We start from the raw sequence: 15,100 nt of genomic DNA, 5'->3' as shown, positions 1-15,100 counted from the left end.
TTTTATCTTTTTATTATCGATTTCACTAACTTTATTCGTTAAAACAGTGACAAAGTTAAAACTAAAGGGTACTAAATTGAATATTCGATAAATCTAGAAGGAGTATTTGAATTTTTTTATATATAATTTAACAAAATATTAACGACAATGCTGACGAAGAGATAACAATAAAACCATAGGATACTAAAGTGAAAAAATGTGAAATCACAGAGGTGGTATTTAAAGTTTACCCTTATTACTATTATGCATGTGAATTGCCATTTATGACACGTGGAATGTTAAAGTAATAACGTCTCGTGTATATGGATAGGACAGAATTTTCTGTGGAAGCAATTCTACAGCAAAAAAAACCAAAAGTTACACTATTATTCAAAGTTATTCTTTTAAACATAAAATTACTATATTATATATCATTGCACTAATTAATCAATTAGACATTTTATTATCTCCCGATGACACAATGAGATGGATTTGGAGTATACCATTCATGATATCTAACTATTACAAAGAATTAAAAGCTTTTTGTTGGACAGAGATTTACTGCAGCTGAGTGGCATGTTGCGCCAAGTTCTCAAGAGAATGGAATCCGTTGTTATGACAAACGCATAAAAAGAAACGAAAATGGCGAACACACAATAGACAAACCATAAACAGAAAATAGAAGAATACACAGATTTATGTGAAAAATTCTTTACAGATAGAAAACCACGGGCGAAGGAGGAGAGTTTTACTATCGAGCGAAAAAAGGAATACAATGTTTAGAGTACAATCAACCTGTGGCCTCTAGGGCAAAATGAAGAAACAAATTCTTAACAGGTTTCGGATCCAATCCTATCGACTGGAGTCCTCCGCTACCTCTCACAGATATTTATTTTTCCTCCACAAATTTATTTTTCAAATTAGTTGCACCGCGATACTGTCGACGAGTCGGAGTTCCAAAACTGAAGTCAATAACCAATTTCGAAGCACATCTAACATCGGTGAATCCGCTCATACGAATATCTAACCTTAATTACTTGCAATTTCTAGATTAAACAGAAATGAATTTGCAAAATTCTTTATATTCCATAGGGCCGAATATCTATTCGATTACCTCAAGAACCCTCCTAGAATCTAAAAAGCTAGAGCTCAAAATCCCTTTTTTCTTTGAATTGCACGAGGAGATATTCGAATTTTCGGCCTCTATTACGCACGGGATAGCAACTAACTACTGTAAACAATTGTTACGACATAAAATGCCAGAGTTCAAAATCCCTTTTCTTTTTAAATGCACGACAGCACGAGTAGAGATTCAAATTTCTGATTTCTAAATTAGCTCCAGATAACAACCAACTGCTGTAAACAATCCTTACTATTAAGTTTTCATCTCCATAGAGGTTGACCTCAACATGGACATTTAATTATGAGCTTAGAATCACCAATTCGAAGTCAAGTTCCATAATTGCTATATTATTACCCGTACTCAATTTTCACCCCTAAACAGTAAAGCTATATATATATATATATATATATATAGAGTGAGGCTACTATGCTATCGGAAGCACGGAGCCTTCCGTGCTTCCAGCTCATTTTTGATGTTGCGACTTTCGAATCGTCGATCGGCTCCGTTAAACTTGATCTAGAGTATTTGGAGTACCTAGAAAATAAATTTTATTATTTTTCGATATCATTTGCCTAGTAATCGAATGGGTTCAAAATCAACAAATTTCAATGGCCGTAGTGAGCCGTTTGCAAGTTTAACGGATTTGTAGACATATCCAAAATATGTGAATTTTGATAGAAAATCTTTAGTACTATATAAACAAGATCAATATCTTTGATTAAAATTTTAATGTATTTATTATATTTGTAAGATTTTGATTTTAGCTGTTGATTTTTGAGCCCTTGTTTCTGCAAATGATTCTTTAAAATTATAAAATTTATTTTTAGTACTTCAATCTATGATCAAGTTTAACGGAGCGATCGACGATTGAAAGTGAATCGAAAGCGACTGTAAGCGGAAGGTTCCGGTGCTTCGATAAGCATGATAGCCGTCACCTATATTATTATATATATAATTATTATTATATATGTATATTTTATATAGGAGAAGAAGAGGAGAGGAGAGATGAAGAGAGACCGAAGAAGAGAGAAGAGAGAGAGAGAGAGAGTTGAGCTGGAATTAATACTATTGGTAGCAAACGGGCACCGTTGCCACCCATTTGTTTTCGATGATGGAGCCTCCAAATCGACGATCGGCACTATTAAAAATGATCTATACCACTTGAAGTATTTAGAAATCAAATTTCATATTTTTCCGATACTGTTTTCTTGTCAATCAAGTGGGCGTAAAATGAATGGCTGAAAATGAATATCCTCTAAAAAGTGATGATAGAAATTTTGTAATCATGATCGAAAGTATAGATCTTGTTCTAAATAGTTTAAAGAATTTTCTAACCAAAATTCAATTGATTTGGATAGCTTTACACCGTTAAACTAGAAAACCCCTCATATCAACCATTAAAATTACTAATTTTGAAACCGTTTGATCATTAGGTAAATGATGTCGAAAAGATTTAAAATTTGATTTCTAGATACTTCAAGTGATATAGATCATGTTCAACGGTGCCGATCGTCGATTTGAAAGCTCCATCATCGAAAACAAATGGGTGGCAACGGAGCCCGTTTGTTACCGATAGCATTTCAGCTCAACTATATATATATATATATATATATATATATATATATATAAAGTAAAAAAAAAAAGGTTCAAATGAAAGTAGGCCCAGTGTGAGCTCCACAGCTACAGGTTGTAGTGTCCCTCGGAACCACAACTTAAGCTCACCTTTATCCTATCATCGCTAGTACGTAGCCGCTTCATAGAAAGAATAAACCCTGGCTTTTGCAGGTGCTCCCATTTATTGCTGGTAAAATTTCGCAGAGCTACGTAATATCCAAAGTTCATGCATGGTAACAAATTCGTCAAAGATAGATACAGTGATAGATGGATAGAGAGAGATTGTCCATCATTCTAACATTGTTTTTATTTGCTGTTGTTCTCTAAGGTATCGTTTGGTTCGGGAATAAGTAAAAAGTGGTTATTTCAGGAATAGGTATAAATTGAGGTATAAGCGGGAATTAGATCAATTTTGCGTTTGGATAAAAATTGGCTTATTCTTAGAATTTAAAAAAATAGCGTTTGGTTTGGTATGATAGAATAAGAAATATAGTGGTCTTTTATAAATAAAAAATAATCATATTATCCTCTTATTATATTTAAATTTAAATTTTTAAATTTCAAACTTTAAATTTAAGATTAAATTTAAATTTAATAAATATAAAATATCAAATTTTAAATTTCAAAATTAAAATATCAAAATTAAAATTTATAATTTATAATTTATAATTTAAAATTATAAACTTTAATTTTGAGATTATAAATTATAAATTTTAAAAATTTAAAATTTTAATTTTTAAATTTTTAAAATAAGAATAGGGGTGGGAACAATTAATAAAAATAATTTATTATAATAAATTTATAGATTTTTTTAAAAATTCTACTTAAACTTAAATTTAATAAAAAGAATTTATTATAATACTTAAATATAATTTATTATAAATTTTATTATAATATTTAAATATAAATAATATGTATTAATATAGTATAATTAATAATTTTATAATAAAAATAATGTATTATAATATATAATATATTATATTTATATACTTTAGTTTTAATTCAATTTATAATTATAATTAAGTTTGAAATTAAGCATTGGAATAGCGCTATTCCACCAAAATAGTGGAATAACAAATTCCTTGCTATCCCGGGATAACCGGGAATAGCAAGGTTTGACTGGGATAAAATATCCCGGTCAATTTTCATCCCGTTTGGCGAAATAGCGGGGATAACTTTCATTATCCCCGCTTAACTCCCTAACCAAACGGGGCCTAAATAAACAATGCAAATCTGTAAGTCATGTAAACGACAGAAATAACGATCACAGATTTTTTTTGTTTTGGCGAAATTTAAATGTTGAGTATCTCTTATTGAAAGAAGATAATATGTTATTAACTTTATTTATTTTTAAATAAATAAATATAGTTAAAAATGTGAATAAATTAGACTTCGAACTTAAAAATAGTCGGTATATGTGGAGTATCTATTGCATTACCTAACGAGAGAGAGAGAGAGAGAGAGAGAGAAGTAAACTGCATTTTCCTTGTGGGGATTGGTAAGTGGCGTACTGTTAATTTTGGATTCTTTGCCACACACTCTCTCTCTCTCTCTCTCTCTCTCTCTCTCTCTCTCTCTCTCTCTCTTTGTGGGTGATTCCCAATGTCTACAGTACAACAACGAAAGATACTGTTTTACCACAGTATCTCCATGTGTGGTTCTTCTTTTTCCTCAACTACTAAATATATACATGCACCTGCAAAATGGTAGATACATTAATGGAAATGTTGGCCTACATATGACCTATTATACATGGTAATTAATATGCCCCTCTGAATCCAAGATAGGTGAAAATATACATAACTTAGACTTTTTTTAAATTGGCTATTGAATTTTTTAAAATTTTGGTGTTAGTATCTATTATTTTAATTTATTTGATTTGAGTCGGTAAACGATATTTTGACTTTAAAATTTAAAACTAATCATTCACTTTAATAAATTTATAGTGGCAAAAATTATACAAATTATACTAACTAAATCTATAAAGACGCCGCCGTTGACTTATTCAAATTAAAGAGATCAAAAAATTAAATAGTAAAATTAAAATTTTAAAAGATTGGATAGTCGACTCAAACTATTCTATAATTCTGATAAGTTTTCGTGCGATTATATGTCGGAGACATCCTCACAGGGAGAAGTTGGGTGAAAGAGATTGATGCATGCATGGAGGGAGATCAGGTGACAAACCCGAGAAAAATTTGAGGCGTTTTTGGATCTTTTGTGTATGGGGTTGGGGGTTTACGTGTTACAGTGCACGTAGTGGACAGGGGACTTAGATTTGGGGAAGCAAATCTAATCATCTGCGAGCAGTTTAAGGACAGCAACGATTCGTACAGTGCTTGTGTAGGGTTGCACTTGCACTTGCATGTCGCGAAGAGCCAAAAGGTGTAAGAAAATAATTATAACGTATTTCATAAGGTAATAAGTATATGAAAACAATGTATACTTTTAATTTTTACCGCCTCACTAGCTGTTCTATTCGTCTAACTTATTTAAATCATCTTCTTATTACGAATTATAGCTCGAATTATCTGTTCCTCTGACATTTTTGGTCTGTTTTATTATTAGAGTTTTTGCGAAAGTATTAATTGTTTCAGTAGAATCGTTTAAGTTGATTTCTTGTAGCAATTTTTTATTATAATAGAAGTAGACAAATTAGGTCAGAATTCAAAATTTTAATGTATTTTTCTACGTAAGTGGATTGTTTGTGGAAGTGAGAAAGATGTTTGAGAAACCAGTGCCTAATAGGCGAGCATTCTATTTTTGCTTTCAGCCATATATATATAGTCTGTTTTAATTCAGTGTTTGCTAAACCGAAAATTATGTAGCAACCGTCAGAATGCATTTTGAGGTTCAAAATCATAACATATATCCAGTTAAGACCTCCACTTCTACAATGAAAAATGAAGCACTACGAAACCTTTAACTAATATGGTATTTCTCCTGATAACACTATCTATGTAGAACTTTATCAAACAAGTCGAGCAAAAGTTGTCGAAAACTCAGAGACAGAAAGACTATATATGCATAATGCATTCCACTGGCTCAACATTCTCCCTTAATTTCGAGAGTATATTTCTTATCACTTCATCTGTTTGTGAGTTGCGATATTTTCATATGTTTGTGAGTTGCGATATGTAAAAGCACAGTGGACACTGAGAGAGTACACTAACCACCCAATAAAAGTGTGTTCGAGTTCCAATCATGGCTTTTAGGAAGCACGTATTAGCGACCCCAAATCATCTGACAAATCAGTTCACATTCTTTGCAGACCTAATGTGCAGAAAATTTTCACAACAATAATTATTTTGTTCGTTTATCTGAAAGCAACTTACATTTCAATTGCAAGTTCAGTCAACTATTTGATTATCTCTGATGGTTCAAATATGCCTTGTATTTCGAATAGCCAGTTTAATTACTAGTATACAGGAATATTCTGCGCGCCAGTATACAAACAATATGTCAAATTTTGATCTAGAGGTGGTTACGATCTCCATAGCTCACTTAAACCCTAATCCGGATAATTTGTCATTACATCACCAGTTGCATGTTTGTGTACTCATCCGTTTCTTTAAGCCCAGCCCAGTAACAAATAGCCAACTCTCGAGTTCCATAAAGTTTCAATTTGTAGAAGCCAAGGAGAAAAATAATTAATCATTGGAAAATGAAATTGATTAAAGTTTTCTCGCTCAAGATATATATAACTATGCACCAAAAACATTAATGCTTGATGGATCAATTTAAAAAATATCAAATCTCAATCGGAATCTAATACTTATTCAAAACAAAAAAGTCTAAATTATAACTAAATACAATATATCTGCTCTCACAATATCGAGTTTAGCTAAGAAATATCAATTCCCATTTAAAAGTAAGACTAAAAGTTGGGGGCCCACCAATTGTGTTCATTATCCTGTCTTTTTTAATTGAAACAATCTCTCAATAATTAAAATTAACAATTTTATTAGGTGTTGAAGTAAAGTTATCTAGAATTTGTTGCAACACAATTTTTTTAGACAAATAGGTAGCAAGCTACCTGCTTCATTCATTAAGCAAAATGAACTAAGCGTACTTGGTGGAAGCAGCTAGGGCCTCCAAATAAGCTAGCAAAAAAAAAAAAAAAAAAAAAAAAAAAAAAAACCCGGAGGTGGACAAAAGTTTACAAGGGAAAAACGGAGATGGACGAATGAAAGTAATAGTCCAGGTTCACAGAACTTCGGTCCAAGATTTGATCAGAAACACGACACGTTCGAGAGCCCGGGAGGGATGAAAAATCTATTATTAATTTGTTAAAAAGATAATATGCAAAGAGTAATATTAGTAGCATCCAATAGAATAGATTCTTTAATTAGGACCACAAATCTCCTAAATTATCACAAACAATGATTACCATTGAGTAGAATCTCTGAATAAATTTCTCATTCGTTTGTTAAGTATATTTAATCATACATTGGTTTTGGTATTTCGGAACCAATGTAATATCCTTCATTTAATTGGTTTACTGCATAAAAAATCACCATATCTGCATAAATAGAGACTAGTGAATATTGCAAATATAATTATCATTTGGTGTGAACACTTACCATGATTTTTTTAAAAAAACCGAACTAATGACGCAGGGTTAGTACATTCATGAGCTATGAACCAAAGACACCCAATTATCTCTTCGGACATATATATCTACATATTACAAACATACGTATGTACATGCGTGCACGAATATGTACGTATATACATACACATTTACAATTAATTAATACGTACCAAACAACCTACATGGGTAGGTAATGGGTACAAAAATTATATTATATACACGTGTGTGCACTTATTGTACTCCGTGTATACACCGACATATTTACAAGGACCAGATTCAAATTTCTGTGGTATATATATAGAGGGGCAAGGATGCATAGGTAATTTGGTACACCTTTTTCTTTTTACCTTTTTTATTAATTTTTTGAAATAATTAACAGCATAAACATAAATTAATAGAAATCAATTGAAGCTAGCCTAGCAGCATGAATTGATCAATTATAAAGTTTGCAACTAGATCACGATCATTATTGAAATATTTAGGTTATACTCTAAAAGGCTCGATTTGGTGCGTTTTCTATGCATAACTTATTAATAGGCTGTTTTTCTCTTTAAAGCCTTTTTACTTCAAACTCAACTTAACCTTAGGAGAAATAAGATCAATGATTCGCGACATGTCCAATGCCCCTATTGAATTTTTTCTGGCTTAATTGAATCCATACATAACTTTTCAGAGTGCATGCCTACCACTAATGGGATGAAAAGAAAAGGCATGTAAGAAGAAAATAATGTCCAAAAACTAGACTTAAAAAGTACTAAGAAGCATTATCATATTCTTTTATCATAATGCTCCGCCTAGTTGTCGAAACTGCGCAAACTAATCCGAGACAAAAGCCACAGATTATCATCATAGTCCTACTGCTTTCATACCACCTGCAGGGAGAGCATATTTTCATTTAGTTATAAGCCTATTTCAAAATTAATCTAATCGCTTCGAGCCATCGCCTAGCCACTTTCTTATTGATAACTAAAACAAAAGGCAATGTGATGATCAAAATTTATTAACATTTTAAATGCACCCAGTATGATCAAATGATTAAGCCTGAAAACCTGAAGTGTCTTCTTATGTTTGTTATAAGACATGTACTGCATCCAATGATAAGATGAGGAAGTACCCACATGAGAAAACCCTATCGATGTATATAAGTGCCCAAGACTTATAAAAAGACATATATAATCTCATGATTAATGTTAGTTATAAAGGGTTACATAGTTACATGGTTTCTTCACCCAAGAGAGCAACATCTGACAAATTGGTGCATGCCAAATTACCTTGTCCCTCTCACTCCCAGGAGAGCACTTGCACTGGTTTCAGATATTTGTGGGGAATCCAATAATCACCCTTTAATTTAATTTTGAGTATATTAAATGTGTAGAGTTCACGTGGGAGTATTTTGAAATAGATACTCGATTTTTAAAATTCTTTTGTTGGCTAAGATGTTTTGATATTTGTTTTTTTTAAAAAAAGTGTAGAATACTTCATTAAGTAACATTACTTTCTTTAGTTATGATGCAAATATTGTGTGTAAAAAGTTAAAAAGTGCCATAAATTTCTAAATGGAGCGCACTTAAAATAGAGCACAGTCTATGGTTAGTTATTAAAGTCAAAATGTTTAAAATCCCAATAATAATTTTAAAATGTGCACAGTATAGTTTAAGGATACATGTTTATCAAAATTTCAGCTATATTAAAAATAATTCAATTAATTATTAAAATAGATGAAAGATGGAAACTCTAGTACGTAGTACTTCCGTAAAAGATTACAAGAGTGGAGCATCTTTGGAAATTAGAAGTTACTGGAACGCGTAGTCGATCACAACACACATATACATCGCATGCATTCCTTTAAATTTTGTAGTTCAATATGAAGAAACTATGCTGCAATATGGGATTACCAATTTGATGTATCCGCCGTAATCGCATCTCAAATTAATTGGCAAGGCTCACTCTACTATACTATCGTATGAAAGCGTCTATAATTGGAAAAATAATGAATATATATTGCATCTGATAATGGAGCTTAAAACTTTTTGCTCAGTAAAAACCCTAATCTTACTAAGGTGATTGAGTTGAACAAGTCAAACAAATCAAAAGTTGAAGCTTATCGATTTCAGGGAAAAGAAGGGGAAAAAAATCCAAACAAAGGATTTTTTAGAACGTTCTCTTGCTTCATTTTTGTCGCCTAAAAGCCAATACCTTGAATGGACAAATTGAAAAAGATTGATGGGACAACATGTACAAATGCCTCTGTCCTCGAGGAGATCTCATTTGGATCCTCTATTTAATTTTGGTTTTTAACTTCAAATTTGCTTATTCAATATTAATTCACTAGGTTATATAGTTTCTGCTGAAGTAAATACTATTTAAGTTTTGATCTTTTCCCTTTTCTTGCATTTTATTACCTCAACTTAAAAAAGATATTTAAATTCTAAAATTTTGAATTGTCTATAATTTTTTTGATTTTCGATTTCACAAAATATTTTAATATTGTATTCAAAAGAGTTGCATCTCAAAAAATTCTTCTAGCTCCAACTTTTTGCATACTCCGAGGTATTTCACAATTTTCTTTTTCACCTTTCAACCACGTAGCTTTTTTGTATTTGCGTATTGCTCTACTGAACTCGGTATCGTCTATTTACTACGTGAAGTTGCAAACATACCTGAAGGTCTGACCATATGAGGCGGGTTGTGAGCGGTCCCAATGCAATCACAAGTTACGGTACAATTGCAGGGCATTGATTGTTCCGAGTCCCTTGTGATGAATGGTTCAGCCTTCAATTTATTCTTTTGAAACCAAACACGGCCTAAGTGATTTAAACGATGTTGGTTGTGAACCACACAAACCAAAAAAAAACAAAATCTCCCTGATTCTATTAGGATATAAAGAAGGACTAATGTTGCAAAAATCAATATTATAAGGACTTAATTTTGTACGAAATGTTTCATGAATGTTAGAGAAAGGCACGTAAGAAGATTCCTGTAGCACGAATAGGAAATCGGGGGGATATTCGTATACGGACCTTCTCATTTAGTTATCACAAACAAGGTACAAAAAATATAACGCTACTTAGACCGACCAGTAGAAAAACGACAACTCAGCAAAATCATTTGAGTGCACTGAGTAGTTCGGTAGATTTATTGTAGGTAAATTATTAAACACCAAGAAACAATGAGTGTTTTTTTAAAAAAAAAAAAAAAAATTCTCTTGGGCAATACAATAATTTTCTTTTCTTTTTTTTTTTGCTCTCTCTTGAGAATGCTCTGAATTGTTTTGCTTGCAACCAAAATTGCCCCAAAACATATTTCCTATTTTCACTAACATGGAGTTGTTATTAGTTACGCTTGGTCTAATCCAAGATGTTAATTAATTAAGTAAATTACTGAGGTTGAGATAGGCACTGATCTTATTCCGAAGCATGCGATATGCGCGTGATCTTATCAGTAGTCCTAAATATTACATTAAATAGATTCTTTCTATAATATTGAGTTTCTTTTTTAGCCCAATGTTACACGAGTATTTAGTTTTACGACTAAAAACAAAAACAGCGGCGTCCAATAGGCCCTTAAGCGAAGATCAAACCTGCAAAATAAGCACAAAGTAACATGCTTTAACATGTTATTTTACATGTAACAAGCTTTGCAAAAAAGTTCTACAAAAAGAAATGAATCACTTATAAAGGCCTAAGAATATATACACCTTGCTATGTATCTTTTCGTATAGAACTGTTCACACGTGCTCTCTCCGTATCTACACCAACATATATAAATTTTTTTTTTTTTTGAAAAAAAAGAAGAGGGACCCTCATCACCTTTTGGGATTTTTCATAAACCTTTGCCCATTCCCATACAAAGAGCTCCCCAACAAAAAGAAGAACACCACTTGAGAGACAGAGCTACATGGAGCTATTTAGTTTGGCTTTGTTAGCATTATCACCATCTGAAAAATTTTCTAAAGCACTAAATTCCTCTACTTTGGATTATCAGTCAATAAAGTCCCCCAAGAAAGGCAAATTTGCAGGCCACGCCCCCAACCCATATACCCCCCTCCTTTGGTGTATCATTCTCCCGAGAAAAGAGTAACTACCTTTTTTATTATTATTATTATTATTATTTTGTAAGAGAAATTAGTCCCACATCTATCTGTGTATCTATATGTTTCATGCACTGTACAGCGTTCTTCGAATCAAAATCAAGTTCGATAGTTATTATTACATCATCTAAAACAAGTCTATTTATACGAAATCACAATGTATGAAAATTGTATTTGTACGCGCGGTGTTTTGTAGTCACACAGCCTGTTGACTGGGCTTTCTACAAAAGGCCCAATTAAGCCCTTTCAGAACACTGAAAAGTGCTAAATTTACAAACTAAATCCACTTAAAATCATTACATACCATGTTTTTATTTTTATTTTTTTAAAATTTTTTTTGCTTGGGTGGTGGTCACACCGGGACCAAGAAATTGGGCTTCGAGAAGAGGCCCCTCGTGGGAACCAAAAGGCTCCACATAACATCGCCACTAACACGCGTGAAATGGGGCCACGTGTCCTCATTTTAATCCCACGGATTCTATGTTAATATTACCCGCTCGAGAACTGGCCACGTGAGAGCGAGGTTGTTAAAAATCCACAGTAAAAATAGGTACCCGAAAAGACATTAATTAATTAGCTGAAAAATAAATAATAAAAAAAAACATTAAAACCCCCCCCAAAAAAAAAAAAAAAANATTAGTATGAAACTACATTGACCCAGTTTGTCCAAATTCTTGTCCATAACCTAACCCCGCTTTAATTCGAAGAAAAAGAATTTCTCTAAACCCGGTCTCCAGACAACATCTCTAGTCTCGATCCTGTCATTCTCCAGGTCAGTCAATCGGGTTGTTTGCCATCCCCACACACTAAATAGAAAGCTCCATTGGGTTGTTACACTGGGGGAGGGAGGAAAAAAAAAAAAAAGAAAAAAGAAAAAGAAAAAGAAAAAAGGAGGTTGGGGGTAGTCACTGCTACAAAATTGGCCGTCGAGTCGCCGTTAGAGAGAACGGCGCCGTCGAACTCAGACGACGAGGGGCGGATCGTCGAGGGCGAACAGATCGCCGATGTCCCGGAACTCGTCGTAGTCCTCGTCGGCGTGCCACGTCAGCCCGCCGAGGTCGAGCCCCTGGGAGCCGAGGAGCGGGCCGGCCGGCTCGCCGTGGGCTAGGAAGCTGGCGCCCCTGGGCTCGGCTAGGAGGCTCGGCTCGCACGACGCGCCGAAGCCGAGGAAGTCGTCGTAGAGGGGCACGTCCTCGAAGGGCGCGAAGAAGCCGAGCTCGTCGGGGAGCTCGAGCGCGAACACCCCCGCCGCCGACTCGTCGGTCTCGCGCTGCGGCTGCGGCTGCGGCGGCGGCGGAGGGGGCGGAGGCGCCGCGGCGGCGGAGGCGGGGAAGGAGCGGAGGACGGAGGTGGGGGAGGAGACGTTGTGGGACTCCTCGGCGGAGTCGTAGCCGAGGGAGGAGGAGAGGTTGGTGGAGGAAAGGTTCTTCCTTGGAGGGGGTGGTGCCCTGGCGGTGGTGGTGGGGGAGGTGGAGAAGTTGGTGGTCGCGTGGGGGCCGCGGAGCTGGATCGCGGCGGAGTCGTAGACCTTCGCGGCCTCCTCGGCGGTGTTGTAGGTGCCGAGCCACACGCGGATGCGGCGCCACGGGTCGCGGATCTCCGCCGCGTACTTGCCCCACGGCCGCCGCCGCACCCCCCGGAACCGCGGCGCCCCGCCCGCCTCCTCCGCCGCCGCCGCAGCGGGCTTCCGCTTCCGCGCTCCCGCCTCGGCCTTAGCCTTCGCCCCCTCGGCGGGCGACGGGGCGGAGCGGGCGGGGCGCGGCTCGAGCCGGATCTCCTGGACGTAGCGGCGGACGCGGCGGCGGTGGGGGTGGCGGTGCGCGCCCTCGTGCTCGTCGCCCGAGGAGTCCGTGGCGTCGTAGTCGTCGCAGAAGACCCTCACCGTCCTCGGAGCCGCGGGGCGGTGCCCCGACCGCGCCGCCCGGGGACGCGACGAGAGCGGCTTCGAGGTCACGTCGACGTGCTCCGTGCGCATAATGACGGTCTCCACGAAGCTGCTGCTACTACTACTCCCTTCCATCGTCGTCGCTATCATCGTCTCACCCATCATCCTATTCGCATTTGCTAATCCTCACCAAAACCTCTCTCTCTCTCTCTCTCTCTCTCTCTCTCTCTCTCTCTCTCCTTCGCTTCCCCTGTTTCGCAAAAATCAACACATACACATTAGAAACTTCTTCATAAAAATCCAAACTTTACCCAAAAACCACTACCACAAAGAAGAAAAAGAAAAAGAATAACAGATTCCGAAAGAACATATTCCTCTGATACCCAACACGCGAGAAAAAGGTAAAACCCCCACTTAAAAAAAACAAAAAATACCCCCAAAACCAAAAAAAGGCGAGATTTTTACACAAGAGCAAGCATCAAATGGTAACAAAGAAGCGAAATTTCCACGAAAGCCTTTAGGGCGACACCCAAACAAAGCTCTACGGACTCTTCCGACTCTCTAGAGAAAGAGAGAAACAGAGAGAGAGAGAGAGAGAGAAAGAGCAATTTCTAGGAAAGGAGAGAGAGAGAGAGAGATTGGAGACTGAAAAAGGGAGCATTTCCTTACCTTAAAGAGAAAAAGGAGACAAGGGTTGAGGCGTTATCCGTACTCTACAGCCCCTACTACTATGGCAGAGCTCCACAGAGAACGCTCAGCGTGTCCTCTCACTATGTTGGGAGAAACCACTGTTCTCCGTATACAAGCAAACCAATAAGAGATAGAGAGAGAGAGAGACAGAGAGAGAAAGAGAGAGAGAGTAAGAAACAAGTAGAAGAAGAAGCTCAAGGGGAAGAAGAGAGAGAGAGAGAGAGAGAGGGACCTCTCGTTTATAGGGGAAGAGAGAGAGAGAGAGAAGCTCTTTTTTTGAGAGAGAGAGAGAGAGAGAGAGGAGGGGGGTTGCTCTTGCTCCGGGAAACGGCTGTTTTATAGGATCGTCAACAGCTTATTACGGAAACTCAGGGTTATTATTGTAATAACAATTTTAATTTTAATTACATATTAATCCTTTTTTTTCCCGCTTTTATTGGTTTCCCATTTTGCCCCTACAATTCCCTCTAAAATTCTTTTTCTCCCCCAAATTATTTTTTAAAATTTGCGAAAAATCGGAAAATGGGGACTGCCAAAAATAAAAATAAAAATCTGGGGGCGACACGAGCCGCCGCATCCGGACAGCGACCAGTCGTATAGCACCAGCTGGCGAGGTAGGGCCCTGGGCTCTGACCAATGGGGAGCGTTCCCTGCTGCTGACTAGGATCGGGCGCAAGCCCCGAGGCAACGCTCTTTGGGAGTGTGCCGGGCACGTGATCAGATAATAACAGTACTAAGAATAGTCAAATCCTTGGGTTAAGCAACTCCTCAGTGTTCCTTTTTATTTATTTCAAATTTAATTCACATTTAAATTAAATAAATTTTTTTTAAAAAAAATCCTTGCGTAATTCTTTGTTTATGAAAAACTTTTGAGCTAGTTTAGGTGGTGTATTTGGATCCTCGACAAATTCTAAAAAATTATCTTTTAAGAAAACAATCTTCACAAAAAATATTATTTTTCACGGTTTTTGTTTGCTGGATAAAAGCATTGAAAAACGAAAACTAATGTTTTTCATAAAATCTAAATAATAATTTCAATCGAAAATTTGTTATCAAGCATATTTTTCAACTTTGAAAAATTGGTATCTTCAAAATTATTTTGATATTCAAAGACTAAGTAAAATT

At 36.1% G+C, this 15,100-nt stretch overlaps 1 protein-coding gene across 1 annotated transcript; it reads right to left on the bottom strand.

The window, feature by feature from the left end:
• LOC109716202 (ethylene-responsive transcription factor CRF2-like) lies at positions 12,237–14,171 on the bottom strand. The gene is made up of 2 exons (XM_020241533.1): positions 13,955–14,171; positions 12,237–13,535 (listed from the first exon to the last, which is right to left on the bottom strand). The coding sequence occupies exon 2, from the start codon at positions 13,448–13,450 to the stop codon at positions 12,362–12,364; it is 1,089 nt and encodes a 362-aa protein (XP_020097122.1). The 5' UTR covers positions 13,451–13,535; positions 13,955–14,171; the 3' UTR covers positions 12,237–12,361.

Source organism: Ananas comosus, linkage group 10 (genome assembly GCF_001540865.1).
Source record: "Ananas comosus cultivar F153 linkage group 10, ASM154086v1, whole genome shotgun sequence".
Lineage (NCBI taxonomy): Eukaryota > Viridiplantae > Streptophyta > Magnoliopsida > Poales > Bromeliaceae > Ananas > Ananas comosus.
This window is presented reverse-complemented; position numbering and strand designations above follow the sequence as displayed.